Source organism: Pseudophryne corroboree, chromosome 9 (genome assembly GCF_028390025.1).
Source record: "Pseudophryne corroboree isolate aPseCor3 chromosome 9, aPseCor3.hap2, whole genome shotgun sequence".
NCBI classification, from domain to species: Eukaryota; Metazoa; Chordata; class Amphibia; order Anura; family Myobatrachidae; genus Pseudophryne; species Pseudophryne corroboree.
This window is the reverse complement of record NC_086452.1, coordinates 371,540,569-371,568,037: the sequence shown is the minus strand read 5'-3', so window position 1 is coordinate 371,568,037 and position 27,469 is coordinate 371,540,569. Positions and strand designations below refer to the sequence as shown.

Here is a 27,469-nt window from a genome sequence, read left to right as displayed (position 1 = left end):
TCCACCTGTGGTAAATTTAGTTGATTGGACATGATTTGGAAAGGCACACATCTGTCTATGTAAGATCCCACACTTGACAGTACATGTCTGAGCATAAACCAAGCATGAAGTCAAAGGAATTGTCTGTAGACCTCCAAGACAGGAGTGTCTCGAGGCACAAATCTGGGGAAGGGTACAGAAAAATATCTGCTGCTTTGAAGGTCCCAATGAGCACAGTGACTTCCATCATCTGTAAATGGAAGAAGTTCGGAACCAACAGGACACTTCCTAGAGCTGGCCGGCCGTCTAAACTGAGCGATCAGGGGAGAAGGGCCCTAGTCAGGGAGGTGACCAAGTACCCGATGGTCACTCTGTCAGAGCTACAGCATTCCTCTGTGGAGAGAGGAGAACCTTCCAGAAGGACAACCATCTCTGCAGCAATCCACCAATCAGGCCTGAATGGAAAAGTGGCCAGACGGAAGCCACTCTTTAGTAAAAAGCACATAGCAGCCCACCTGGAGTTTTCCAAAATGCACCTGAAGGACTCTCAGACCATGAGAAACAAAATTCTCTGGTCTAATGAGACAAAGATTGAACTCTTTGGCGTGAATGCCAGGCGTCATGTTTGGAGGAAACCAGGCACCGCTCATCACCAGGCCAATACCATCCCTACTGTGAAGCATGGTGTGGCAGCATCATGCTGTGGGGATGTTTTTCAGCGGCAGGAACTGGAAAACTAGCCAGGATAGAGGGAAATATTAGTGCAGCAATGTACAGAGACATCCTGGATGAAAACCTGCTCCAGAGAGCTCTTGACCTCAGACTGGGGCTACAGTTCACCTTTCAGCAGGACATTGACCCTAAGCACACAGCCAGGATATCAAAGGAGTGGCTTCAGGACAACTCTGTGAATGTCCTTGAGTGGCCCAGCCAGAGCCCAGACTTGAATCCAATTGAACATCTCTGGAGAGATCTGAAAATGGCTGTGCACCGACGCTTACCATCCAACCTGATGGAACTTGAGACGTACTGCAAAGAGGAATGGGCGAAACTGCCCAAAGATAAGTGTGCCAAGCGTTTGGCATCATATTCAAAAAGACTTGAGGCTGTAATTGCTGTCAAAGGTGTATCAACAAAGTATTGAGAAGAGGCTGTGAATACTTATATACATGTGATTTCTTAGTTTTTCATCTTTAATAAATTTACAAAAATCACAAAAAAACTTTTTTTCACGTTGTCATTATGGGGTATTGTATGTAGAATTTTGAGGGGGGAAAATTATTTATTCCGTTTTGGAATAAGGCTGTAACACAACAAAATTTGGAAAAAGTGAAGCGCTGTGAATACTTTCCGGATGCACTGTATTAATCTAACACTTTCACTAATATCTAGTTCTTGCTAAGACCCATTACCTAGATCATGGACTGCACAATCCAGATATGCAGTTTCATACAGGCTTGCTTAGGAGCTTGTACTTACACTAAGAATATTTACGATTAGAATTTAGATCATGGAGAACTTTACCATGACAAAATTCAAAGCTTGCATAACTTGCAGGTTAGTATATCATTTTATCTTTTACACAGGAGATGTTATGATTGTTAGAGGATAATTATCTTTGAAGCAAATGGTCTTTGTCTTCCCAGTACAAAAATTAACTAAGAAAAAATTCACTAGGTAGTCCAATTGTAGGTGTCTAGTCCTTTTATGTCTTGACAAATTACCATTATCATACTACAGTATATTGCATATTTATTTTAGTACAAGACTCTACTGTTTACTTGGAATTGTTCTGCTTCACACTCCTGTTTGTTTGGTCATCACAACCATATATAGTAGACTAGATTTGTTTTGGGAACATACAAAATGTAACATTTTTAGTAATGGGTAATTTTAATGGGTAGGTATCTCAAACTGTTGCTGTCATTTGCTAAGCATAGAATTCTAAAACCAGCAGCTTCATTGTTTGGTTAACAAGAGAAAACATTGGAACTGAATTTACCAGGCAAATTTGCCTTAAACTTCACTTTCAGGCTATGAGAAGTGTTACCTTTCTGACAGGAGTGCATTTTGTAGCTTACACTATCTGATAAACTATCAAGTACTGGCTTTCCAACTATGCAATAAAACAGAAACTCAGCCTAGAGCACCAAGCAGGACCTTACACGCATGCATTCATATCATACTATTTTGAACCTGTCATAGATCTCTTATGAGAGGAAGAGGGAGTCACAAATCTTTAGAATGCCAAATATTTCAAACAGTGGTATTCAAGAAGACTACACTGTATCTACCGTATAATGGATTGTGATGGAATAGGGTTTACAGGCCATGTAATAAAGATTAAACCCACCTGTGATGAAATTAGGGGTTATATTCACCTCTTTCAGCCTGCACCTTGTTTCCCACAGAAATAGGGACTTTTTATCACTTTTGTCCCTTCCCTGAAAGCGGTGTTGAACAATTATGGTATAATCATTTCTATTTAGACTTACTATATGTACCAGATAGGTTAGTTTTCATTGTAGTAACAAAATGCAGTTTCCTGTTCCACCACTTATAGGCAAAGACCATATATGGTAATGTGTTCTCTCTCCCATTTTTTAGACAGGGAGCCCACAAATACTGCTTCATTTACATAGAAAAAAATATTTATCGGTTAATTCTAATCAAAAGAAGCTGAACACCCTTGTTAGGCTGAGCGGGTAGAGTATCCAAAAATTATGGGATTATCATGTGTCGTTACTTCAGTTTAGGTATCAAGATACTTACTTATTACACCAAGCCTCTAATTAGGGTTGGCCATTTCCCATCATTGATTAGAAACCATTGATGAGCCCAGATCTGCACATGCCACAGTCTGTGCATGAATGTGCGCCATCTGTGCATCTGCACAGATAGACTATTTAAACTGTTGGTTCAAAACCATCGACCATCAATGACAGAGCCACCAATAGTCAACCCTACCTCTAAACCCAATACAGGGGTGGGTAGTGTCTCCTATAACACTCCTCCTCACTAGGCACTGGAAAAATGGTGTGACCACACAAAATAGTTCTCAAATATGACAAGAGGCCATAGTATAGGCTGAGGTTACAGCTTCCATTGACCTGTCAGAATCTAGTACCCGAAGATTGTCATTTCCCTATAATGGCAGTCTTACATGCTATAGAAACTTTCACCCCTGCTGAAGAAAGGAGATGAAATCGATACCGCTAGTACTTGCTGAGTATTTCTTTCTCTGTATATGTGATCGTTATACTGTGTTATTTTTAAACTTGTACTGCCTTAAAGTAAACAGTATTTTATACAATGAAGAAAAAGAAGAGATTCTGTCTAGTGCGCAAACTGAGGGCTGCCTTGACAATATTCACACTTATGGGGCGTATCCCTACCCCGAAATGAAATTTTAGCAAATAAATCTTTGTGTCAATTGTACTGGGCGACATTTGCCTTAAAAAAGTGCTTAGGAAGGCCTAAAACGCGTTAAAATCCATAGCAGTGAGTCTCTGTTGTATCCAGGGGAGCGGTTACCGGTGTCCAGAACGCTATTTCCTGGGAGGCTGCCTGGAGATTTGTATTACATGCTTGCTTGAGAACTGTTTCAGTCCTCCAACTTTCTGGAGTTTCCATTTATGAAAAGACCTAAAGTGGATGTTACGTGCCTGAACAAAAGTTTGATTACAGGGAGGTACACAATTTATGTATTTTATTGACCCTCATATAATTAAGTACTTTTGAGTGTGAACATCATTGTTGTTCTATGATATTGTGCAAAGGGAAAAGCCCAGTACAATTTACACAAAGATTATTTGCTAGTATTTTATGCAATAAATACTCTATGCTTATAGTTATTCACCTGCAATGCTCAAGGGTTCCACAAGAGTCTAATGTATGGTCTGATAAGTAAGACTCCAGGTCATCCAGTTAGCTAAAAGAGAAGGGGCTATATAAACTAAAGTGCCGGTTTATAGAAGTGGAGATGTAGCAACCAATCAGATTCTAGTTATCATTTATCTAGCACCTTCTAGAAGATAATAGCTAGAATAAGATTGGTTGCTATGGATCAAAAGGAACATCAGAAAAAAACTGTCTGAAAAAGCGGGCGGCAGTCCCATGAAAAGCGTAACATAGTTTACAGTATGCAGTGTATCACATGCTGTACCTGATTATCAAAACACATTTGTATTGATGCCATGCAAATCTTCAATAAATTATTTATTTTGAAGAAGTGGTACCGAATATTAAGTTGTGGGAACCTGCGCCAGAGAGGAATTTGTCTGCATTAGGATTCTGTTGAGGAATTTCTGAAATTTTCACCAATTTTTGGACCTAATTCCCCAAGCTGTTAGGGCGCTAGTATGCATATTTCTACTGCAGTCTGTCTGACTAAGGGCCTACTTCAGACCTGATCGCAGCAGCAAAATTGTTCTCTAATGGACAAAACCATGTGCACTGCAGGTGGGGCAAACATAACATGTGCAGAGAGAGTTAGATTTAGGTAGGGTGTGCTTAAATGGAAATCTAAATTGCAGTGTAAAAATAAAGCAGCCAGTATTTACCCTGCACCGAAACAAAAAAACCCACCCAAATCTAAATTTATCTGCACATGTTATATCTGCCCCCCCCCCCCCCCCCGCGGTGCACATGGTTTTTCCCATTAGAGAACAATTTTGCTGCTGCAATCAGGTCTAAATCAGGCCCTAAATTCGTTCTTCATGGTTGTGCACCTTAAAATGTGCTCTGCAGACATGTGATACATGCCACTTTTGCACAAAATAAGCATTCTGGTTTGCAAAGCACTTAAATATATTATATAGGACAAATGGATGCATGCATTATTAGCTGGCAGGACAACTTTTATAGAGTGTATACAGTAAGTGCTAGTTTTAATATGGCAATCTGACTTTAGGGTTTAATTATTAAAGGGAGAAAAGCCCATTCTCCAGTGAGAATGGTGTTTATGACAGGTTCACTGTACCTTATCAAGGGGTGAACACTGGTGATATCAATAAGATGCTGCTAGTTTCCTTAGCAATAGCTTCAACTTGCCAAACTCTAGAATTTCAGTTCCATGGCGCATGCTTAATCGGTAATGCATGCACATATATCCCAAGTCTGGCTACCTTGGCCATAATTTACCAATTACTGACAACAATAACAGATTTTCCATCATTACAATAAGCAATGACAGAAAATCATTGTTATCACCACTTTTATTAAATAAGCCCATAAAGTAATGGAACAGTGTGAGGTTGACTAAATACCCACTTAAGTAAAAAACATAAAGGGGCAATTCAATAGCAGTTGAAGTAATTCAATTGTTGCTCCAATCGGGCACCAATTACTTGTGATGCACCCAAAAGCACTGGGTTTAGCTGTGCAAAGTAGGCGCCCACTGCATTCACACTTCTGGCGGGTGCCCACTGGCAGCAATTCAATTGTTCCGCCCTTCCCCCATAGGGTCCAATACACAGATGAACACAAGTCAGTTTTGAGGACATATATGCTTGTTTTTGCCAGTGCCACAGAGAGGTGCAACAGGCCCGGGTACTGGGGGGGCTCCCAAATCTGGGGAGGTGTGACCACACCCCACAACAAATACAGAAATAGTATGTACTGTACCACGCGCACTGAACAGTGGTTGCCGGCAGCAGCACATGGGATGCCGGCGGCTGCACAGGAGGGGCGGCACCTGCAGCTGCACATGTGAACATTTGTCCCTCTCAGCAGCACTACAAAGGAGCACAATGTCCCATTTAGCAGCTGACCCGGGCCCCTCCAACAAGCTGGTCCCGGGAGATTAGTCCTCCCATCTGTGACTCTGGTTTGCGCATCATGTATGCTCCAGAGTTAAACTTACTCAACTATAGGCGATTCAGAGTCAGTTGCATCTCTACTTGTGCTTAAGGGGCGTAACTGGGTGCAAACATGTGAGGTAAATATAGTGAGTGCATGTTGATGACATGTTGGCTGAATTGCAGGCTAAGCAGAGTTGTACATATAGGTAATTACGCCTGTTTTCAGATGGATCTTTTGCACCAAGGACAGGGGTGGTGCCAGTGGCGTAAGTTCGTCCGAGACGCCCGGAGGCAAGATAAATATTGGTGCCCCCCTATTTCCTATATTAAGATAAATATATGTGTGTGTGTGTGTGTGTGTGTGTGTGTGTGTGTGTCTGTGTGTGTGTGTGTGTGTGTGTGTGTGTGTGTGTGTGTGTGTGTGTGTGTGAGTGTGTGTGTGTGTGTGTGTGTGTGTGTGTGTGTGTGTGTGTGTGTGTGTATGGAGTGTTCTGAAAAAAATGTATATACTGTATTTATACATTTAATTGTCTTCTATTTTGAATTACACATTTCTTAGCAGTCATACCCAGGATTAGAACTCATGACCTGTTACACTAACAGCAAACACTTTACTGATGGAGTTATTTGCTCCTGTAGAGGAAGCATGATAATTCTAACTATATGAAGTTACGTGTAATTGTCAGAGATGTAACTTCATAAAGTTAAAATTCTCATATTTCCAATACAGGAGCAAACAGCTTCATCAGTAAGGTGTCTGCTTCCAGTGTAACAGGTTGTGGTTTCTAATCCTGGGTATGAGACTTGTAAAATGTGTATATTCAGTATAATAAGAGGGTGTGACTTGTAAGGTGCAGGGACCAGTGAGGAAGTCGGCCACTGAAAAGACAGCGTAAGCTATCAATTAACTTAATTCAATGGTGTCACAGAATGGGAGTAGAGGTGCCCCCCTTCAGAGCAGGAGCCAGGCGGCAGATGACTCCGTTGCCTCCCAGAGTTCTGCCTCTGGGTGGTGCAAGTGCCCACAGAAATGATGGCGGCTATGAAACCAAGCATATGGACAGGGGTGGTCTGTCCACAGAGACATGTAGTTCTGTGCACACCATCCAGGAGCAATTACAACTAACTTGCATTCATCTCTGCACCAGCCCCTAATGGTTAACAGGAAACATTGCATTGAGCTTGTGGCCATTATAAGATATCGTATGACACTGTACATAATGGTGCCAACACAGACAAGGCCGGTTTATGAGAGGAGGGGACTCCGTGTGGACCCCCCTTCTCTCACCAGTGCAGTCACCGAGTAGTCTTTGGTACTGTGCCCGGTACAGTGCAACAGGTGCAAATACATATATATATATATATATATATATATACATTTTTATTTATTGTTTTCCTTTGCAGGGTAAATACTGGCTGCATTATTTTTTTCAATCTGCAATTTCTATTTCGGTTTGAAAACACCCCACCCAAACCCAAATCTCTCTGCACTTGGTTTTGCCCAGTTGCTTGCTTTTTTGCTTTACTTACAAAATGAATCAGGCCCTTACTCAATAAAAACATATATAATACACACTGTATATAACAAAAGTTTGACAATTACTATAAATGTTTTGAAAATGTTAGGTGAATATGCTTTTATTGCACATGACAGATTAAAGTACTGTAAATTACAGGTTTACTGTTATCTACAGATCACTTTACAGTATCAAATCCTTACACAAAGCAAACATTCAGGTTTTTATCGCAAAAAGTGAAAAAGAGGAACAAAACAAAATAAAGTCAATCTTTTACATCTTCTTTGATAAACTAGAACAGATAGAGCAGACCAATTTATCTAATGGATTCTGGTTGCTGTTTGCTATAATTCTCGCTCATAATTTTGGACATTAATGTCTTGTTATCAGTAGCATTTGAGAAGACGCAGAACTTGGATGTCAAGTCTAACCTTCCTATATAATATAACATAAGGGTTCCACAGTTGTCATAATCTCTCCTAGTGATCTCTTAACACAGAAACGCTGTAAACTCAAGAGTGTTAGTAATTTGTAAAGCATTGTACATATTCATCTGCATTACATCTGAGGGGGCGTTAGGGATGAAGTGTGAAGATGATAGCATTTTAGGACTGCATTGCTAGGCAACTTTACAATTGATGGTGTAACCAAGTAGGAATGCTGTATAGATAAAATAAATATTCTCTGTAAGTCTCGGAAACGATGAAGCTTATTTCAGCTCTATCAAATAACAACACAAACAGTAAAACAGTAAAAACAGTAAAAACAGAGCAAAAGTAAATGTATGGATGGGAAAAAAATACAGCAAGAATTAGGGCAATTAAGTGGAAGTAAAACAAAGGGGGTAATTCCAAGTTGATCGCAGCAGGAAATTTTTTAGCAATTGGGCAAAACCATGTGCACTGCAGGGGGGGGGCAGATATAACATGTGCAGAGAGAGTTAGATTTGGGTGTGGTGTGTTCAATCTGCAATCTAAATTGCAGTGTAAAAATAAAGCAGCCAGTATTTACCCTGCACAGAAACAAAATAACCCACCCAAAATCTAACTCTTTCTGCACATGTTATATCTGCCTCCCCTGCAGTGCACATGGTTTTGCCCAAATGCTTAAAAAAATCCTGCTGCAATCAACTTGGAATTACCCCCAAAGTTGATTGTTTTGCAATCAGCATCTGACAAGAGGAAATGTGGAAAATGCAGTGTCGGACTAAGGCATGAAGGGCCCACCGGGGGAATCCAGTGATAGGGGGCCATACTTATGGGAGTGGCCAGTCTACAAAGGGGGTGTGGATAGCCCCCACAGAGGCTTGACATACACAATTGTCTTTTGCAGTGTAATACAACATATCTACCATGTATAATAAAAAGGGTACAGTCTGGAACCTGATCCCTAGAGGAAGGAGTGGGCCCTAGAGGAAGGAGTGGAACCTGGGAAAATGTACTGTAGAGATGCAAGCAAAAACGTTTGGAACACTTTCTAATATTGATGGTTTATGGGCCTAATTCATGTTTGTCCGCACATGCCTACGTAGCTGCGACTTTTCAGGCTACGGACTTGCTAATCATTGCGGGACCATCGGCTCCCCGCGAGAGCCTATGGGCAGACAGGCCGCGACAATAGCGGCGCTGCCGCCATGTTTCTCTATGTATATGAGGCAGATACAGGACCCACAAATGGCCATGACATGCCTGCATTTTTGCCTTACCTCCCCCAAACTGACCCTTCCTGTCAATCACTCTGCATTAAAAATCTCACTGCCATTGGCAGCGCAAGGGTACTTGGTGGGTGCGCCGTATGCTCACGGCGCATGGGCAGCCGGCTGACAATAGCTCAATTGCGTGAACATCGGCACTGCGTAAAAACATGAATTAGGCCCTACTGTATGTACGGTAAATCAATTCACAAACAGCACACAAGACAGTTGCAGTACAAAGTTGTCTAAAATGTAATGTTGAACAATAGCTGAAACAAAATAAATGAAGATATATTCAATAAATTAACATTATGAGATTACTTTATAACTAAACACAGGAGCTCATTTAGACTAATAAAATATATAAAAAAAGTAATGACATAATGCATTTCACTACTGCTTATGTGCATAAATAATACAGAAGGGCTGAATCTGAGTCTCACGCAAAGTGGCTGTAGCAGCAGTAGCCGAGGCAGCCTGATTTTACTGCCTTATGTTACTGTAATGCAAGTATTCAAATCAACTCATGCGTCTGCATGCAGAAACCAGTGCCGCCCACTGATATTACACCGGCCTCTGCAACCACCATCATTAGTAGTAGCATTTACCCAAGCCCAATGCTAAAGTAGGTACAAGACAAACCTACCGTTTTTTTGGAACTGTCCCGTTGTTCCACCCGCAGGCAGCAGTGTCCCGCAGTGGGGTGGCAGTTGGGAAACTCCTGTCACTCGCTGGCTGCTCTGATTAGTGCAGAGCAGGGTGAATAGACGCTGTGCGCATGAGCACACAACATCTATACACGAAGACAGAGGGACTTGGAGGCATGCCAGCAGCTCACAGAGCACTGGCCATGCCCCCACAGTTACTAAAATGGGAGGCGTGGCTCGCGATCACAGCATGCACGCAAAGCCATGTTCCCTTTCTATAGGCCTTGCACTCTGCAATAACATGTTTCCCTACCACGTATGCACAACTATGACACTCCCACAAGTCCGGGTGGTTAGGTGTGATCGCACTGCCATTGCCCAGATCATACCCCAAAACACTCTATTTCATGGAAAGACAGATCTAGCCAAGCTGTGTACAGGAAAGAGGAGGAGACACTGAAGTGAGAAGTGGTGCCTCCTTTTTACTGTAATTTTCTTTAATTGGCTGCCGCTCTGGAGCTCTGATATGAATGGGCTACTGCTCTGCCTATTACCACCCACTGCTGTTATACCGTTGCTGTGGGTACTGGCTGGAATACTGTCATGCACAGCCTTCACCCTCTGCCCCGCATGCCCTGCTGTGTTGCTGGGACAGTATGGGGTATCACACATTCCCCATAATGTCTCCTTACAACCGGAAAGGTAGAATAGAAGTGGGAAGATCTGAAAAGTGATCAGCTGGATTCTGGTACTACAAGTAGTGTAGCCATGAGTGAGGGGTGATTACACCATGCGCACTGGCCTAAGCCCTCGGGGGGGGGGGGGAGGGGGAGCCCCTGGGCAACTGCATGGACAAAATGTTTGGCTTATAGCCAGACTATGGATGAAATATTATTCCAGGCGTTAACTGGATTAAAAATTGACTGCTTGACTATAAACAGTTGACCGTTCATGCAGTTGACTAAAATGTAGGATTAGTACTCAGTAGGGTGTGCACAGGTGTATGTAAGGTAGGCAAATGAATAGTGGGTGTACTACTGAGCACATAAATTTGTCCACCCCAGTGTAAATGGAAGTATAATTAATGGGCATTAATACAGGCAAAAATCCATGTATAGATGGCATTAAACTTATGGGCATGAGTGTGTAACCCTTAGTGCAGGTCTGCAAGGGGGGAAATGTACTGGTGTATCTCAAGCTGGGGGCACTAGGTTGCATAGGTGCCAAATGCGTTCATCTCGCAGTGGATACGAACACCTCTGCATGATTGACAGGCAAAGGCATTCGCCGGGGGGCAGGTGTGCGTCAACGGTTCATTGCGGGAGCAGAACATCAAAAACAGGGGCGGGTCAGCTGAGTGTTTCAGCTGCGTTTTCGGGGCAGCTGCGTGACATCATAAGCAGCCGCTCCAATCTAAAAAACAGTGGCGGACCACCTGCATACGTAGCATAGCTACGGCTGCAGTGGGTCGTCCACAGTTGGGGTCACAGCTACTGGGCAGGTCATTCTGCATGCTGGGCGGCCCCCAGCATGCAATAGGATTGCAGATTCAGCTTTTTGCATAATCTACAATCTGTACTGAATAACCCAGATAGTACGTAGTAGTAAATTAGGCTTCCGTGGCTGCCAGCAACTAAACACATAGTGGATCTATAGTTATCCCAAGTAAAAAGGAATGAGTCCACACTCTGCTGAGGTCCAAAGAGGCAAAAGTAACATTATCATAAAAACCAAGATATGAAAAGATGCCCCATAAAATATAATCTCCCTCAAACAAACGTGGGTCCTGATTCTGAGTAAGTCTGAATGCGCCACACCTTTTGATTCTTAGCAAACTGCACATGCACCGCAGTCGACATACGCAACTTAGAGCAGCTACGACTGATGAGTCTCGTGCATCTCAGTCACTTCTCATGGACAGATGAATGGGCTTTACTGGGTGGCAACTGGGTAACAAAGGGAGGTTTGCACTTTAGAGAAGCATCCCGTGGGCATGTCACGGGCATGTAGCCAGATTTATTCAGAGCTGTACGTATGGAGTGTGCACGCCATATTTAGTTGCATCTTCAACATCAAGCATGGGGTAGGTGTAAGTTATTAGTGATGGAGTCGGCTCTTGTGGCTGAAGAGCAGGGGAAGTTAACTCACATAGATGCATGCAACTCAAAATACAGGCAGGTAGTAGTATAGGATGTATGATTGCATCTGCATTACCTGTGACTCAGGTCCATCATGCTCAAGCACTCATAGCACCCACAGAGCTGACTCCTATGTGCCACATCCCAAATACCAGAACCACAGCAGCTGTCCAATCAGCACACATTTTACAAGATGTGTATGGGTATTGGAATCTACAGTAAAACTGATCACTACAGGGATGATGGTGACTCGAGTATATGATGAAGGCAACGATCCAAGATATTAAAACCCTGCTGTTCTACTGAAAGTGGGAGGTGTTTCTGGATGCAGTGGAGTAACTGCTACACTCTACACTGCTTATGTTATATTCGGTTTTGTCCCTGGCCTTGGGGAGGTTTTTTTTGTCTCACTCTCTCTTTCCTCCTATCTCTCTTAAATGCCCCATCTCTCTTTTTCTCCTCTCTATCCCACTTTTACTCCATCTATCTTCCCCCTCATCTGTCTATTTCACTACTCTGTCTCTTCCTTGCCTCCTTTCTCTCTTCTCTCCTCCTCTGTCTTGCTCTTTATTCCCCCTATAGCTTTCCTACACTTCTGTGCCTGCACCTCTGTCTCTTTCCTGCCCCTCTGTTTTGTGCTCTTCTCTCCCCCTCTCCATCTTCTTTTAGACTTCAATACATTTTCCTATCAAGAACTCAGGGATTAAATAGATTATTACTGCCAACTAGGTTATTGGCTATAAAGAACAGAGTAGTAGAGTCTAAAATACTGGTGAGCTTCACCAGGGTCCCCCATAAAGGGATTTGGGCTTTGCTGTGTAGAGTGTAACTAGTGTGACAGACAGACTGTGATAAAAGTAGGAGTAGCTAGACTAGTGGAGAGTCAGAACCACATATGTTGGAGGAAGTACAAGAAAGGTGTTATCAAACAAGCCAGATGTCAAATACCAGAATCCACAGAAGTACTCAAGAAGCAAGCAGGAAACAAAGTCAAGAAGCAAGCCAGATCAGAGCATGCACTTACAATCAGAAGTCTGGAACAGTAACACTGGGGCACAGGTAGGTGAGCATGATACTCCGGCACTGGTCCAGTGGCAGAAGAAGATTTAGATAGGGGAAGTGATTTGAATTTGGCACCAAGTGCCATGTCAGCAGTCAGCTGACTGTAATGATAGAAATAGGAATGAACGAGACGCTGCCTACCGAGCACTTGCTCAGTTTAGAGAGGGTTGCCGACTGGAGAGAAAACCATGGAGTCTGGCACTGTCCGAGCCAATAAATGAAGACAGAACTCTGGCAGTTTGTGGCACCTCCACGGGCCCTTACAGTTGTTAATGCCCCATACAGACACTGGCTGTGTCATGCATGTCACTGCATTGGCTTACACATGTGTGCACAGCAGACCTAACTCACATACGTGCCTGGATTCTGTTATCATACATTACGGAAGGGCTAGTGTAATTACTTTTTATATGGTTAGAGAGGAACAGGGGGTAGGATTGTGGGGTGCTCAGAGTGTGTGCATTTTTCTTTCTTTTTACAAATTTACTGGTGTGACATTTGGTAATTTTTTTAAGTCAGTTAAGTGGTGAATAAGCCTTAGTGCTAGGAATGCGAGGTGCACGCTAGGCCCAATGTGCATGATGGTGACATCATTACTTGATTTTATTATATAGATTATTCTTAGCATGACCATTTTTCTTTTGATCTTTAGTAGTTTATTTTTTGATTAGTCCTCACTTTTCTACTCTGTATGTGGCCTGTATGGCTTTTTCCTTTCTACTATTTGTTATTCATTTTTGGTTGTGGAAAATGTGATGTTATTGTTGGTTGGTTTTCAGGAGTGTATGTGATTAGTAAGTATAAGAAATAACAGAAGTGTTAGAGACAGCAGATGCATAATATTCTGAAACTCACTGACAGCTGTCATTAAATGCTAACATGATGACATCATTTTTTTCAGCAGTCAATTTTTATTATATAGATGTTGTCAACGCTAGATAGTGGGAAAAGGTGGGGGGGGGGGGACTAATGCTAATAATATATCTCTCTCTAAAGGAAAGAGGAAACATAATATTTTTTAGGAGGATTTGTCCTTTAATATAGGACTTTAATATTCCTAGTTCTGCATTTACTTGGTATCCATTACAGTCCTGTCAAGGTGTAAAATATGGGTATCCGTTCACATGGTCGACCATGTTATGGTCGACAGTCATTAGGTCGACCACTATTGGTCGACATTGACATGGTCGACATGTACACATGGTCGACACATGAAAATGGTCGACACGTGAAAGGTCGACACATGAAAAGGTCGACATGAGTTTTTTAACTTTTTTTTCTTTTGGGGAACTTTTCCATACTTTACGATCCACATGGACTACGATTGGAACGGTAAAGTGTGCCGAGCGAAGTGGTAGCGGAGCGAAGGCACCATGCCCGAAGCATGGCGAGCGAAGCGAGCCATGCGAGGGGACGCGGTGCACTAATTGGGGTTCCCAGTCACTTTACGCAAAAAACAACACAAAAAAGTTAAAAAACTCACGTCGACCTTTCATGTGTCGACCATTTTCATGTGTCGACCATGTGTCCATGTCGACCATGTCAATGCCGACCAATAGTGGTCGACCTAATGACTGTCGACCATAACATGGTCGACCATTCATACCGGAACCATAAAATATGTACATATTTATGTATGCAGGTTAGAAAAAAACATCATATACCGTACCACATAAGTAGTTTGCATAATCGCTGTTTTATACTAACAATACAAGCCTATTATTCATTCACATTCTGATATTTGCTCAGTCAGAACACATTATTTAAAATGCAAATGTGATCCAATGCATATTCTGTAAGACCTAAATAAAGTGCTATTTCATACAGGCCGGTGTATACTTTTCTGAAAGTGTTCCCCCTTGGCACACAAGTGCTGGCTGTATTATGACTTGTCACTGCAGAAGAGTTCCTACAGGCAGGCTGATAAGTGCACATTATAATGAAGCACAATAAGGGCTGGGATTCTCTTCCTGCTCCGCTAGAGAAGGCAGCCTTTTCTTGGCCAAATGTCTCTGCCACAGAAAATGAAAAATTAGCCTCTCTCAGCTGCCATTGTTGAAACCTTGACTTCATTCTTCAGGAAATGCTGTGTCTGACCTACAGATAAAGGCAACTCCCAAATTCTAAATCATTACATGTTACAAATCCAGCAGGAAAAAATACTCTATCATTAAAAGACATAATTGAGTAGAGATGAACATATTTATTTAATAAAGTGTCCTTAAGGCAAACCTTACACCGAAAAGTACGGTAAGTGCTTCTATTTCCTTCTAAAAAAAAGTCCAGTTTAAGCTTTATACACACACATTACAGCACTCCTTTAACGGCTGATGCACAGCTAGTGATGTTAGAAACTGTGGGCCTGATTGTGAGTTGGACACAACAGCGGGAAGCGTTTAAATTTCATCGCACCTGGACTGCCGCTGCGATGCCCCGCGATGTTGTGACACGGGGCATCGCACAAGTGTATGGGCACCATTAGTTTTAAAGATTACATTAACAGCACTGCAACACAGAATGAGGACCCCAACTTACGCACAAGGACCCACATGCAAACCGGCTATGCCAACATTCAAGTTCTTTAGTAAGAATTATCTTGTAAATAGCATACTGGATATTTTACATAGCTAGTTATACTGTAATGATTGTAGTTAGTTAAATGAGTTGCATAAACAGTGTTGATTGCATAGCAAGACAAAGCTGAAGCAAATTGTCAAAACATATCTGATGTGATAATAGGATTGCAATTGATATTTGGATAAATAAGAGTTCATAATAGTTTTTGCTATACTGTGTAGGCTGTAGTTAGATGTGATAAGAGTTATTGGGCCTAATTCAGACCAGATCACCCCTCTGCAAATTTGCAGAGGTTTGCGATCAGATAGTCGCCGCCCAGACAGAGTGAATATCCGCCCCGTGCAAGTCTGCATACGCAGTGCGAAAAGCTCTGCGTACGCCGGTCACCTACAAATCCGTTCGCAAAACTCACTCACCATTTAATGTTTTTTCCAGTCTGTGCGTAGCCCAGGACCTACTCCTACAGTGCGAAAACAACAGGCTGTTCGGGGCCGAAGCTGACGTCACACACCCTCCCTATAAACGCTTGAGAATGCCTGCGTTTTTCCTGACACTCCCAGAAAATGACCAGTTACCACTCTCAAATGTCCGCTTCCTGTCAATCAACCTGCGTACTCCTAGCGATCAAAAATGACGCTGATTTCTTTCGCAGTTTGGCCTCGCGCCTATCGATAATCGGCCACCTTGTGAATTGGCATAACAGCGATCAGGTCTGAATTAGGCCCATTGTACAGTATTACCAGTAATATATAGAGCCAAATCAGTGAGTTAAGCCAGAGTACAGTAAAATAATTGTTTAGAAGTTGTGTTATGTAGTAGTAAATGCAATTTCTGTGAACAAGACAATACGGTGTTTGCATTTTATGTTAACTCACTTTACCTTGCCCCAAGAAACCTTGCAAGTTACTTGCCCCACCTTAGCTTTATTGGTGGCTTTCTTAATATGAATACTACTTTGCTTTGGTGCAACTTTGGGTCGGTTTGTCTCTGGGGCAGAAATCCTTGCCTCTCTACTATGGTGAGAAGAATTAGGACAAGAGCCACTCTTTAAAGATGCAGCAACAGTAAATGTAAAACTAGAGCCTGTGATAATCCCTATTCACAACATTATAAACAAATGTAAATGTATTTGGGGCAAACAAGTGCATATGTGTCCTTGTTCTGGTCTCGCTAACTCTCTTTTTTCATAACACACCTTGCATGCCCTCTTCTCCAAATTCTAAGCGTAAGGAATGAGAACAAGATGTGACCTAACTGTGCATAAAGATGTGAGTGTAAGACTTTTTGTGCAGTATAACAAAGTAAAGGCAGAGGAGAATCCTAATTGCCAGGTCTCATTGCAAAATGCCTGGTGGACCAGTGATGCAGACTGCTTTGGTGTGGCCTCTTCTCTGAAAATGTGCGTGTGTGTTCGATACAGATTCACTGCACTTTATCCAATAAGACGCAGACAGTGAAAAAATGAATGTCATTGCAGGGTTTCCACTGGCTAAGGGATTCCCCACACCTACTGATCCAATAGCTACTGCACCAATTGACATGGCGGTAGCTCTGCCATTTGGGTCAAGGCATCAAGGTGGAGCTGTACTAAGCAGTGATAAAAGTGGAGATGTGAGCCAGTGGAGAAGTTGCCCATGGCAACCAATCAGCATTGATGTAACATTTATAATTTGCATACTATAAAAGTATACAGAGAAGCTGATTGGTTGCCATGGGCAACTTCCACTGGCTTACTTCTCCAATTTTATCACTGCTTAGTACATGTCCCCCCATATGATGTATATTTACCAGACTGTTAGAAAAAAAAAGAATATCACAATCTGGGGGAGATGTATCAAACCTATATACAAGGGCAAATAAATGAAACCCTCGATATAGAAAAAGTAGATAAGTTGCCCATAGCAACCAATCAGCTGTCATTTTATAGACTGTGCTAGATAAATGATAACTAGAATCTGATTGGATGCTATGGGCAACTTCTCCACTTTTTCTATCACGAGGGTTTGATTTTTTTGACCATATATATGACTTGACAAGTGCATTATTTTCTGATCATAAGTTCTATATTATATTCGGGACATGGGAGTAAATTTGTCTTAAAACTGCCCCTGCCGTGAACAGAGTAACTAATGGTAGTACAGCACCTTCCGGATTTATAAAATCATAGCTGTACCTTGGGGCATAATTAGGCATTTGTGAACCCTATGTTATTATTGCAGGGATAGCTATGATTAGTTCCACAACCTGCTCCATAGATCCAATGGCTTCTGCAGCATCAGATTCAGCTAGTCATGGAATCAGTTACAAATTACAGCTGGGAATATAATATTCTGGGGGGAATTCAAATGTTTGAAAAGTCAGTTGGGGGTCTATTTTTTTCCTATCTAATAGACAGGAAAAACAGACACCCAACTGACTTTTCAAACAACTGAATACCCCCCTCTATGTAGTACTCTCATTTTATCCCATAAATGCACAATAATCTCAAAAGAGATATTTATTTCATGTTTGACAGGAACGCCTCAATGAGTGCTTCATAGCAGCCATATCGGCTGTTCCAGTGCTATTTTTCAGCAGGAACTGAGGGGCAGATTTATTAAGCTCAGTGAAGTGATAAAGTGTAAGGTGATAAAGTACCAGCCAATCAGCTCCTAGCTGTAATTTTTCAAACCCAGACTGTGACATGAAAGTTAAAATCTGATTGGCTGGTCCTTTATCACCTTCCACTTTATCACTTCACGAGCTTAATAAATCTGCCCCTTAGTTCCTGAACCTCTCATTAAATATGACATAATCAGGAACTGTGTTCCTGCACCTTTCCTTGGCCAAAATGTATTTTCCATAAGATAAGTTTTACGGTTTTATTTTAAAGTCCATATTGAATGCCTTCTTTTAAAAAAAGAATCTAGGTATCTATAACTTTTTTTAATAACTCCACCCCCAGACCCGTAGTTTCTGAACCTATTTTCTTCAAAAAATAATTACTGGGCTGCTCCATCAGCAGCCCTGCAACTTGGTGACACATTAGTCACATACACAGCAGAGAAATATACAATGGGGCAGATGTATTAAGCCTGGAGAAGTGATAAAGCAGTGATAAGCCAGTCTGTTCCTAACTGCCAATTTACATATTGGAGCTGATTGGCTGGTGCGTTATCACCTTGCACTTATTACTGCTTTATCACTACTCCAGGCTTAATATATCTGCCCCAACGAGAGTAAAGGCGGGTACACACTAGGCGATACTTAAATGCCGAACGACTATATCGTTGAGCGACAAAAATTATATAGCGCGTACACATTGAACGTTATCGTTCAGCGATAATGAGCAGTGACATCATCGCCGGCATTCCCGGACATGCAGCTCAGCCCAACATTGACGGGTTGAGCTGCATGTTAGCTCAATATCGGTGATTGCTGAACGACGTGCAACACACTAGACGATGTAAGCCTAGAAATAAACGATAACGACATTTATGACGTTATCGTTTATTTTTTAGGCTAAAATCGCCTAGTGTGTACCCGCCTTTATATGGACCTTTTCACGCTGTGTTGCAGTATTTTATCATCATCATGTTCAATTTGTTTTTCTCAATGATTGCACAGCCTTGCAGAATATGTTAGCACTTCATCAATAAAAAAATAAAAATAATAACAATAATTATAGTTATGTACTAAGCAACTCCAATGTATGAGTGATAATGGGAGCCTGGAATAAGAGCCATACCTTGCGTCCAGCTTCGTTGTTGTGCAAGTTCATGAGGGTCCTTGCATTCTGTTTGATCTCCCTAGAGTCCACAAAGTCCTTGGAAAAGACTAGTCCATAACGGATGTCAGCAGAACAGCCTCCCCATTTCCAGCCTTCTTCCCTATGAAACTGTCCTTGTTTTTCCTTATCACACCCACAGTCACTCATGTTTCCTTGAGTACAAGCAGACGTGATGGCGTGGGCCACTCCGGCCGCTATGATGGCGTACGTGAATGCTGCTTCCCTGCTGCCTGTTGGGCAAAATAGGATATGTCAAATACATCTATAGTATGTCAAACCCTACAAGTTATCACATTGTTCACATGGTTACTCTAACTATCAAGTTTTGTATTTACAGCTCTAGACAGATATATATTTAATGTTCTAGTTTCATCATCAATAGCAAGAAGTGTGACACTGTGCAACCGCTCATGAAGAATAAATAGAAGCAGAGACCAATATTTACTGTATATCCATCATAGAGACTACAAGAAATTGGCACTGCGAGGTTGATGATACAAAATAAAATACAGTAATTACTTACGGAACAAAAATTCAGTTCATGTTAGCTATCCGTAATATAGGGGTCTATTTACTAAGCATTGGACGGAGATAAAGTGGATGGAGTTGAAGTCCCAACCAACCTGCTCCTAACTGTCATTTTTCAAACAAAGCCTGTGACATGGCAGTTAGGAGCTGATTGGCTGGTACTTTATCTCCGTCCACGGCTTAGTAAATAGACCCCACAGTCTGGTTTATTGGAACCATGGCTATCTTGTAAGATAGTTGTTGAAGTTAGAATAACTTTACCATAAAATCTTTCAAAGTGGTTGATACTAGGTTTGATAACCTCATTTTGCAATAAAATTGACACATTACATTTTGATTTTACTTAACCTAATGAAGTCAGAACACAAAATAATGCAATTTAAACAACGAAAAATACCTGAACAAAATGACAGTATTACTTGCTGGACTTTAAGGGCACCAAGTACACAATTCAGCGCTAGAAACAGGGCAATCATGGTGTTAAGTGCCTTCTAGTACCCGAAACAGATTACAACAGATAGGAACAGAGAGCAGAGGTGCTGTGTATTATGCACTTCATTACCTGAATGAGGGCATGGAAAACTTATGGTACCTTTTCTGGCACTCAGAACAGGCTACTATATCTGTCTGTTTCAGCAGCTGGACAGATCCCTCATACCCCTTTTACACTCGCACACCCGGGTCACTCCCGGGATGCGTCCCAGGATGCATTCCCGGGACTGACCCCTTTCACACTGCACTAAGACCTGGGATCGACCCGGGACAGCCCCATTTACACTGATCCTGGGATATCCCTGCAAATGCATATGTATATGGCCTTTTTCTGGCTCACATAGATGAGGTCACAGTAGTCAACAAAGGGAAGGGTGGTGCCTGCTCACACCATTGCTGCAGTCATGTGTGCGGATGATTCCTCTGGCTTCCAGCATCTTGGAGATGTTTTTATAAATCACTGCATCTTTAACTGTGCCTGTGATCTGCCTCATTATTTCCTCCTCTCCCCTAATGCTCAGCAACTATCTAACCTCCTGGTCTGTCCAGGTCGCCATGCTGCCTTCCTCACACGCATCCAGGACGCTCCCCAGGGCTCTGGAAGATGACATCATCTTTTCTGAGCCCATGAAAGCTCCAATTGGAGGCCTTTTAACAGTCCCGGGTAGTGAATCCCGGGACGGGCCCTTTCACACTACCCAGCTTCCCGGGACGGTCCCGGATCCAACCCTGGTCGAGACCTGGGATGAAATCCCGGGATGCTCGACCCAGGAATTTGTCCCTGTACCCTTTCACACTGACAAAAAACCCGGAATGATGCGCGTTCACGTGCAATATCCTGGGATTTTCATGCGAGTGTAAAAGGGGTATCACTGAGCTAAGATCCTGGACCTGGAACAGGGTTCTGAGACCATTAGAAACCATTCCTTAATCATTCAGAGCACTGCTTATGTCCAAGAGGCCTGGGGAGGGCATCTAGAGTGCCAGTTACTGGTTCTAGTTATCTGCCACAGAACACATCATGCAGCTCTTTCTTCTACCTCACTAAAGTGCACATTCTGCACCCTGTTACGGCAACTGGAATACACTATCCTAAGTGCCATCAACCAAAAGGTCACTAAGAGTATGGAGTTCCTGTCTAGGCACCTAAACTAAGCTTTGTAGGGCACTGCCCACTACTTCTGTCTGTTCTGCCAGCTGAGACAGGACAAAGCTAAGTTCATTTATCGGACAGATCACATTATATACACAAATACAAATCTTGGCATTCAGTATAGGTCACCCAGTCATAAGTAACTTTTCCAGCACCTGTAAGTACTAATCTGCTTGCAGCTGTTTTCATGTTTCTATGACCAGACTGGACCTATAGGAGCCAGCTCACACTTTTCTAGCTACTAGAGAGTCTGATACACTCTATCAGTCTAATGGCCCAGCTGAATGATAGAAACACAGCTTTTGACAGCAACTAAAGAACAAGTTGCCCATCTACTGAGCCCTTTCTATCGCTGATTACCTGACCCCATTGGATCAATAGCTTTTTTCAGATATATATAACAATATAGCCTTTTGTTCCAAGCATGTTTAAATTTGCTGACAGAATCAGCCTTTATCATAACTGTTGGTACAGTAGGCGATGTCTTGTTCCACGTACAGATGTGTCCTCATGCACCATTGCTGCAGTCACGTTAAACAGCTGCTCGTGGCACGTCATGTCCCTTAGGACTTCGCTAGCACTGGACGTCTTTTTAGACAAAAATTAGTTTTAGAAACAACGTGGAGTGGCTAGGACGTACCGGGAGACTGTGCTGATTAATTTGATATGCGACATTGTATATCTGTGTGTGACTGAGTCTCTGCATCTGTATACAAAATGCTACAATGTAGCAGCTACAGCTTTTTTAAATACAAGTTATGTTGTGCTCCATATATACAGACTCAGTCACAAACAATATACAAGTGTTGCATATCAAATTAATCAGCACAGTCTCCTGGTGCGTCCTAGTCACATAGTGTTGCATCTAAGGCGCATTTTCTGCAAAAAAAAGACACCTGATACTAGCAGAGTTGCATGGGGCCCAGTGGCGGATTTAGGGGGGGGGCACCAAGGCACGTGCCCCCCCTGTCATTTTTAGTGCAGACTGACATGCGGACGAGCGTCCGCATGTCAGTCTGCGGTCTCGTTTCCTCCCCTGCTGTTAGGAGGGACACGGAGGGCACAGTGCGCGCCTCTCCTGTGTCCCTCCTGGGTCTCCGGCGGCCGCTGGTCTCATAAAGGAAGTGCCGTTCGTGAGCACTTTCTTTATTACAGTGACCCGCGGCCGCCGGAGACACAGGAGGGACACAGGGAGGCGTGCACTGTGCTGTGCCCTCCGTGTCCCTCCTAACAGCAGGGGAGCGGGGGGAGCAGCGGCGGCGGCGGCGGAGGAAGGGGGGGGGGACGCACTGGGGGGGAATATCTGGCACTGGGGGCATATTTGGCAGGGGGGGGGGAGAATATCTGGCACTGGGGACATATATGGCACTGGGGGGAATATCTGGCACTGGGGGCATATATGGCACTGGGGAGGGAATATCTGGCACTGGGGGCATATTTGGCAGGGAGGGGGGGGGGAGAATATCTGGCACTGGGGACATATATGGCACTGGGGGGAATATCTGGCACTGGGGGCATATATGGCACTGGGGGGGAGAATATCTGGCACTGGGGGCATATGTGGCACTGGGGGGGGGGATATCTGGCACTGGGGGCATATGTGGCACTGGGGGGGGAATATCTGGCACTGGGGCATATGTGGCACTGGGGGCATATATAGCACTGGGGGGGGGCGATATCTGGCACTGGGGGCATATGTGGCACTGTCGGGGAATATCTGGCACTGGGGGTATATGTGTACCTGGCACATGGGGGGGGGCTATATTTGGCACTGGGGGCATGTGAGTACCTGGCACGGTGGGGGAATATCTGGCACTGGGGACATATGTGGCACTGGGAGCACAGCCCTAGCAACAAGGACTACCTCCTAGCAACGAGCATGACACCCAGTGCATGAAACCCCTGGCAACGAGCATGACACCCAGTGCATGAAACCCCTGGCAACGAGCATGACACCCAGTGCATGAAACCCCTGGTAACGAGCATGACACCCTGAGCATGAAAACCCCTGGCACCGTGCATGGAACCAAGAGCATGAAACCCCTGGCAACGAGCATGACACCCAGTGCATGAAACCCCTGACAACGAGCAGGTATTTGAAAAGTAATTAGAAGCCTTACTGTAGGACTTAATGTGTAATGGGCATTATGGTGTGTGGCATAATGTATCACGGACATTGCGGTGTGTGTCATAATGTGTCACAAGCATTACGGTGTATGGTATACTATATCGCTGGCATTGTGATATGTGGTATAATGTCTCAGGGTCATTGCAGTGTGTGGCATAATGTATCACGGACATTGCGGTGTGTGTCATAATGTGTCAGGCATTACGGTGTGTGGTATACTATATCACGGGCATTGTGGTATGTGGTATAATGTCTCAGGGTCATTGCAGTGTGGCATAATATATAACGGGCATTGCGGTGTGTGGCATAGGGTATAACGGGCATTGCGGTATGTGTCACAGGCATTACGGTGTATGGTATACTATATCACGGGCATTGTGGTATAATGTCTCAAGGTCATTGCAGTGTGTGGCATAATGTGTCACAGACATTGTATGTGCTATAATGTATCAGGGGCAGTGCAGTGTGTAGCATAATGTATAACGGGCATTGCGATTACTGTCATAATGTGTCACAGGCATTACGGTGTGTGGCATAATGTGTCTGGGGCATTACAGTGTGTGCATATTGTGTCATGTGCATTATTGTGTGTGGAATAATGTCTAAGGGCCATTGCAGTATGTGGAATAATGTATACTGGGCATTACTATAAGGAGGAAAAATGACAAATAATGTAAGGGGCATGAATCAGGATTATTTTTCTTTCCTGTGGTGGCCAACGTCTGGGCGTGCAGGTTGCAAAACTGGGGTATAAGGTAGTCTTTTCCTGCAATACCACGCCCATTCAAACGAAGCCACGCCCATTCCAATGAAGCCACGCCCCTTATGGTGCCCCCCCTGTAATTTTTTTCTGGATCCGCCCCTGATGGGGCCTGGCGGCTTGCTCGCCTCAGGCATTTCACACTGCGTGGCATATTGAGGCTAGATGTAGCTACAGATACTGTAGCATTTGAGCTTGACTAATGTGGACCAATACTGTACATCTTTGGGCCGATTCCCCATTCTGCTGATCTGCCAATTTGTGGGGGGATCAGCAAAATCCAACAACTGAACATTCCCAGACGTGCTGATTTCAATCATTTTGGCGAGTCGAGGATTTCCAACATGTTGGATTTTGCAGATGACTTGACCCAGTCATCGCCAAATGGAGAGTTGCCCCAATAGTTGCCTGATATATGGGCCCCTTTACTCATTTGTCACATTGTTTTCCTACTTTTAAATCTCCTGAAATATCATCCACATCCTACTCCTCCTCTGAAGTTTATTATAGGGTTATTAATGCTATATTCTGCTTTTGTGATTTTTGAAACCTAAGATCACGATTTTGCATTTTTATTTCACTTCCTGCCTGCCGACCTTATTCATCTGTCATTAGTGTAATGTATCTACACTGCTGCATATATCTGTGTCATCTGTAAAAAAAAGGCAGATTTCATCTTTAATACTACAGGTTGAGTATCCCATATCCAAAATGCTTGGGACCAGAAGTATTTTGGATATCAGATTTTTCTGTATTTTGGAATAAATGCATACCATAATGAGATATCATCGCGATGGGACCCAAGTCTAAGCACAGAATGCATTTATGTTTTATATACACCTTATACACACTGTCAGATGGTAATTTTAGCCAATATTTTTAATAACTTTGTGCATTAAACAAGGTTTGTTTGTGTACATACACACAATTCAAATTCATTTATGTTTCATATACACCTAATACACACAGCCTGAAGGTCATTTAATACAATATTTTGAATAAGTTTGTGCATTAAACAAAGTTTGTGTACATTGAGTCATCAGAAAACAAAGGTTTCACTATCTCACTCGAAAAATTCCGTATTTCGGAATATTTCGTATTTCTGAATATTTGGCTATGGGATACTCAACCTGTATTAGTAAAGTCACCAGTAATAATATTGAGTAGAACTGGTCCAAGTATCAGGGGCATTTTAACACATCATACAGCACCCCCCTTCCCCCATCCCTTTGCCTACAGACATTGGGGGTGATTCCGAGTTGTTCGCTCGCTAGCAGATTTTAGCAGAATTGCACACGCTAGGCCGCCGCCCTCTGGAAGTGTATCTTAGCTTAGCAGAATAGCGAACGAAAGACTAGCAGAATTGCGAATAGAAAATTCTTAGCAGTTTCTGAGTAGCTCCAGACCTACTCACAGACTGCGATCAGCTCAGTCTGTTTCGTTCCTGGTTTGACGTCACAAACACGCCCTGCGTTCGGCCAGCCACTCCCCCGTTTCTCCAGACACTCCCGCGTTTTTCCCTGACACACCTGCGTTTTTCCGCACACTCCTAGAAAACGTCCAGTTTTCGCCTAGAAACACCCACTTCCTGTCATTCACACTCCGATCACTTCAACGGTGAAAATTCTTCGTTCGGACGTGAGTAAATCTACGAAGTTTTGTGCTAAAATACTTACCGTATGCGCGTTGCGTACCATGCGCATTTTTGCCTTAATCGCTCCGTTGCGAAAATCGGCAACGTGCGAACAACTCGGAATGACCCCCATTAAGCAGAACCCTCTTAATCACTAGGCTGATGAGCTGTGTGGTGGTGCAGCGATCACAGGAGGGGGGTTTTCTTCAGCATACGAGATGTTAATACATCTCAGGCGTCTGCGCAGTCTTCTGAACACCTCTGTTCCAAGTGCTATAATAGACACAATTGGGTGGAGTGCCCTGGATACCCTATCTGGGTGCTGAATTAGGGGTTAGAGTAGTGTATTATGTTAGCAGTGTAAAATAAAAGGTGTTTTGAATTCTTTGTACAATGTTCTGGATGCTGGAATGGGGACTTGAACTATTGTTGGAACCAGCAAAACGCATGCACTTACTAAATGAAATCTGTGCTTTATTCCAAGTGTCAGAACAGGATCTTCATACTGTAATATTGGTCAATGGTAGTCAATCCTTGATATTAATGGCACAAGGTGGCATGCAAGGATGTTTTCAGTGGCTCACCTACTAAGAGTGCTCCTCCCCTCTTCAACCTCCTTCTCCTGCAGAGGATAACCTTTGGAGCGCTATACCATCTCCAAACCAAAGATCAAATGCCGGGCATGCATACATAATGCAATCGGGGCCTCTGTTGCGTGAACCACAGTTAGTCCTGCTCACAGTTCTGAAGCATGCCTCAATCTCCAAGGTGCATATTATCAACCTAACCCAAGCAAAATAACTTGGAAACCCCTAACATTTTTAGTCCTCATATATTAAATGTTGTAAATGTTTGTATACGCTGTAATCGTGGCGGCACTCCGGAAACTTTCTTGGCTTGTAATGTTGAACGTCTGGCACCCACAGAGAAACATTTTGCATACCCAAGTAATATGCTTAAATTAGTGGGTATCTTGTTTAGTGTACCAGCTACGCTGAGTGGCTAGTTGTGGATGCCACTTTTGATCACATTTTAGTGCAGGGTTCATGGAATGGATACATGACTCTGAATTTCCTGTTCTTGGTGAAAGAAATACTGTTTTTCCCCCGGGTACTGGATAATTGACTTTAGCTTCTAGCTACCCTTTTCCAAGCTTATGTTATGTGCATTCTGATTGGCTGCTTATATCATATCAACAGTTCATTTCTTATTGGCTGCATATATCATATCTACAGTCCATTTCTTTATGATACAGTCACTGCTGTTATCATACAAGGAGAACTCGCCTGAATTTGTCCTGATTACCCAGTCATGAATGTTGCCAGGTATACATCTATTTGGGGGATATTCATGATGCAGTGAAAAGAGTGTACAAGTGAGCCCGTGAAGAGGTTGCCAATGGCAATCAGACAGCTGCTACATATAATTTTATAGAATGCACTTGATAAATGTTACTTAAAAGCTGATCGGTTGCCATGGGCAAATTCTCCAGTGGCCCACTTTTCACTGACTCATGAATAGACCCCCTATGTCTGCTCATTAACTCACTATGAGCCTAATTTAGAACCCGTTGCTGATGTGGCGCCATATAA

The 27,469-nt window shown here is 43.1% G+C and overlaps 1 protein-coding gene across 1 annotated transcript in view; it reads right to left on the bottom strand.

Annotated features, from left to right (window-relative positions):
- Window positions 1-27,469, bottom strand: part of LOC134958271 (protein Wnt-7a) — a 138,338-nt gene that overhangs the window by 57,296 nt on the left and 53,573 nt on the right. Inside the window, exon 3 of the mRNA XM_063940751.1 lies at window positions 19,142-19,413. Coding sequence (XP_063796821.1) covers window positions 19,142-19,413 — 272 coding nt within the window. The remainder of the gene's footprint in view (window positions 1-19,141; window positions 19,414-27,469) is intronic.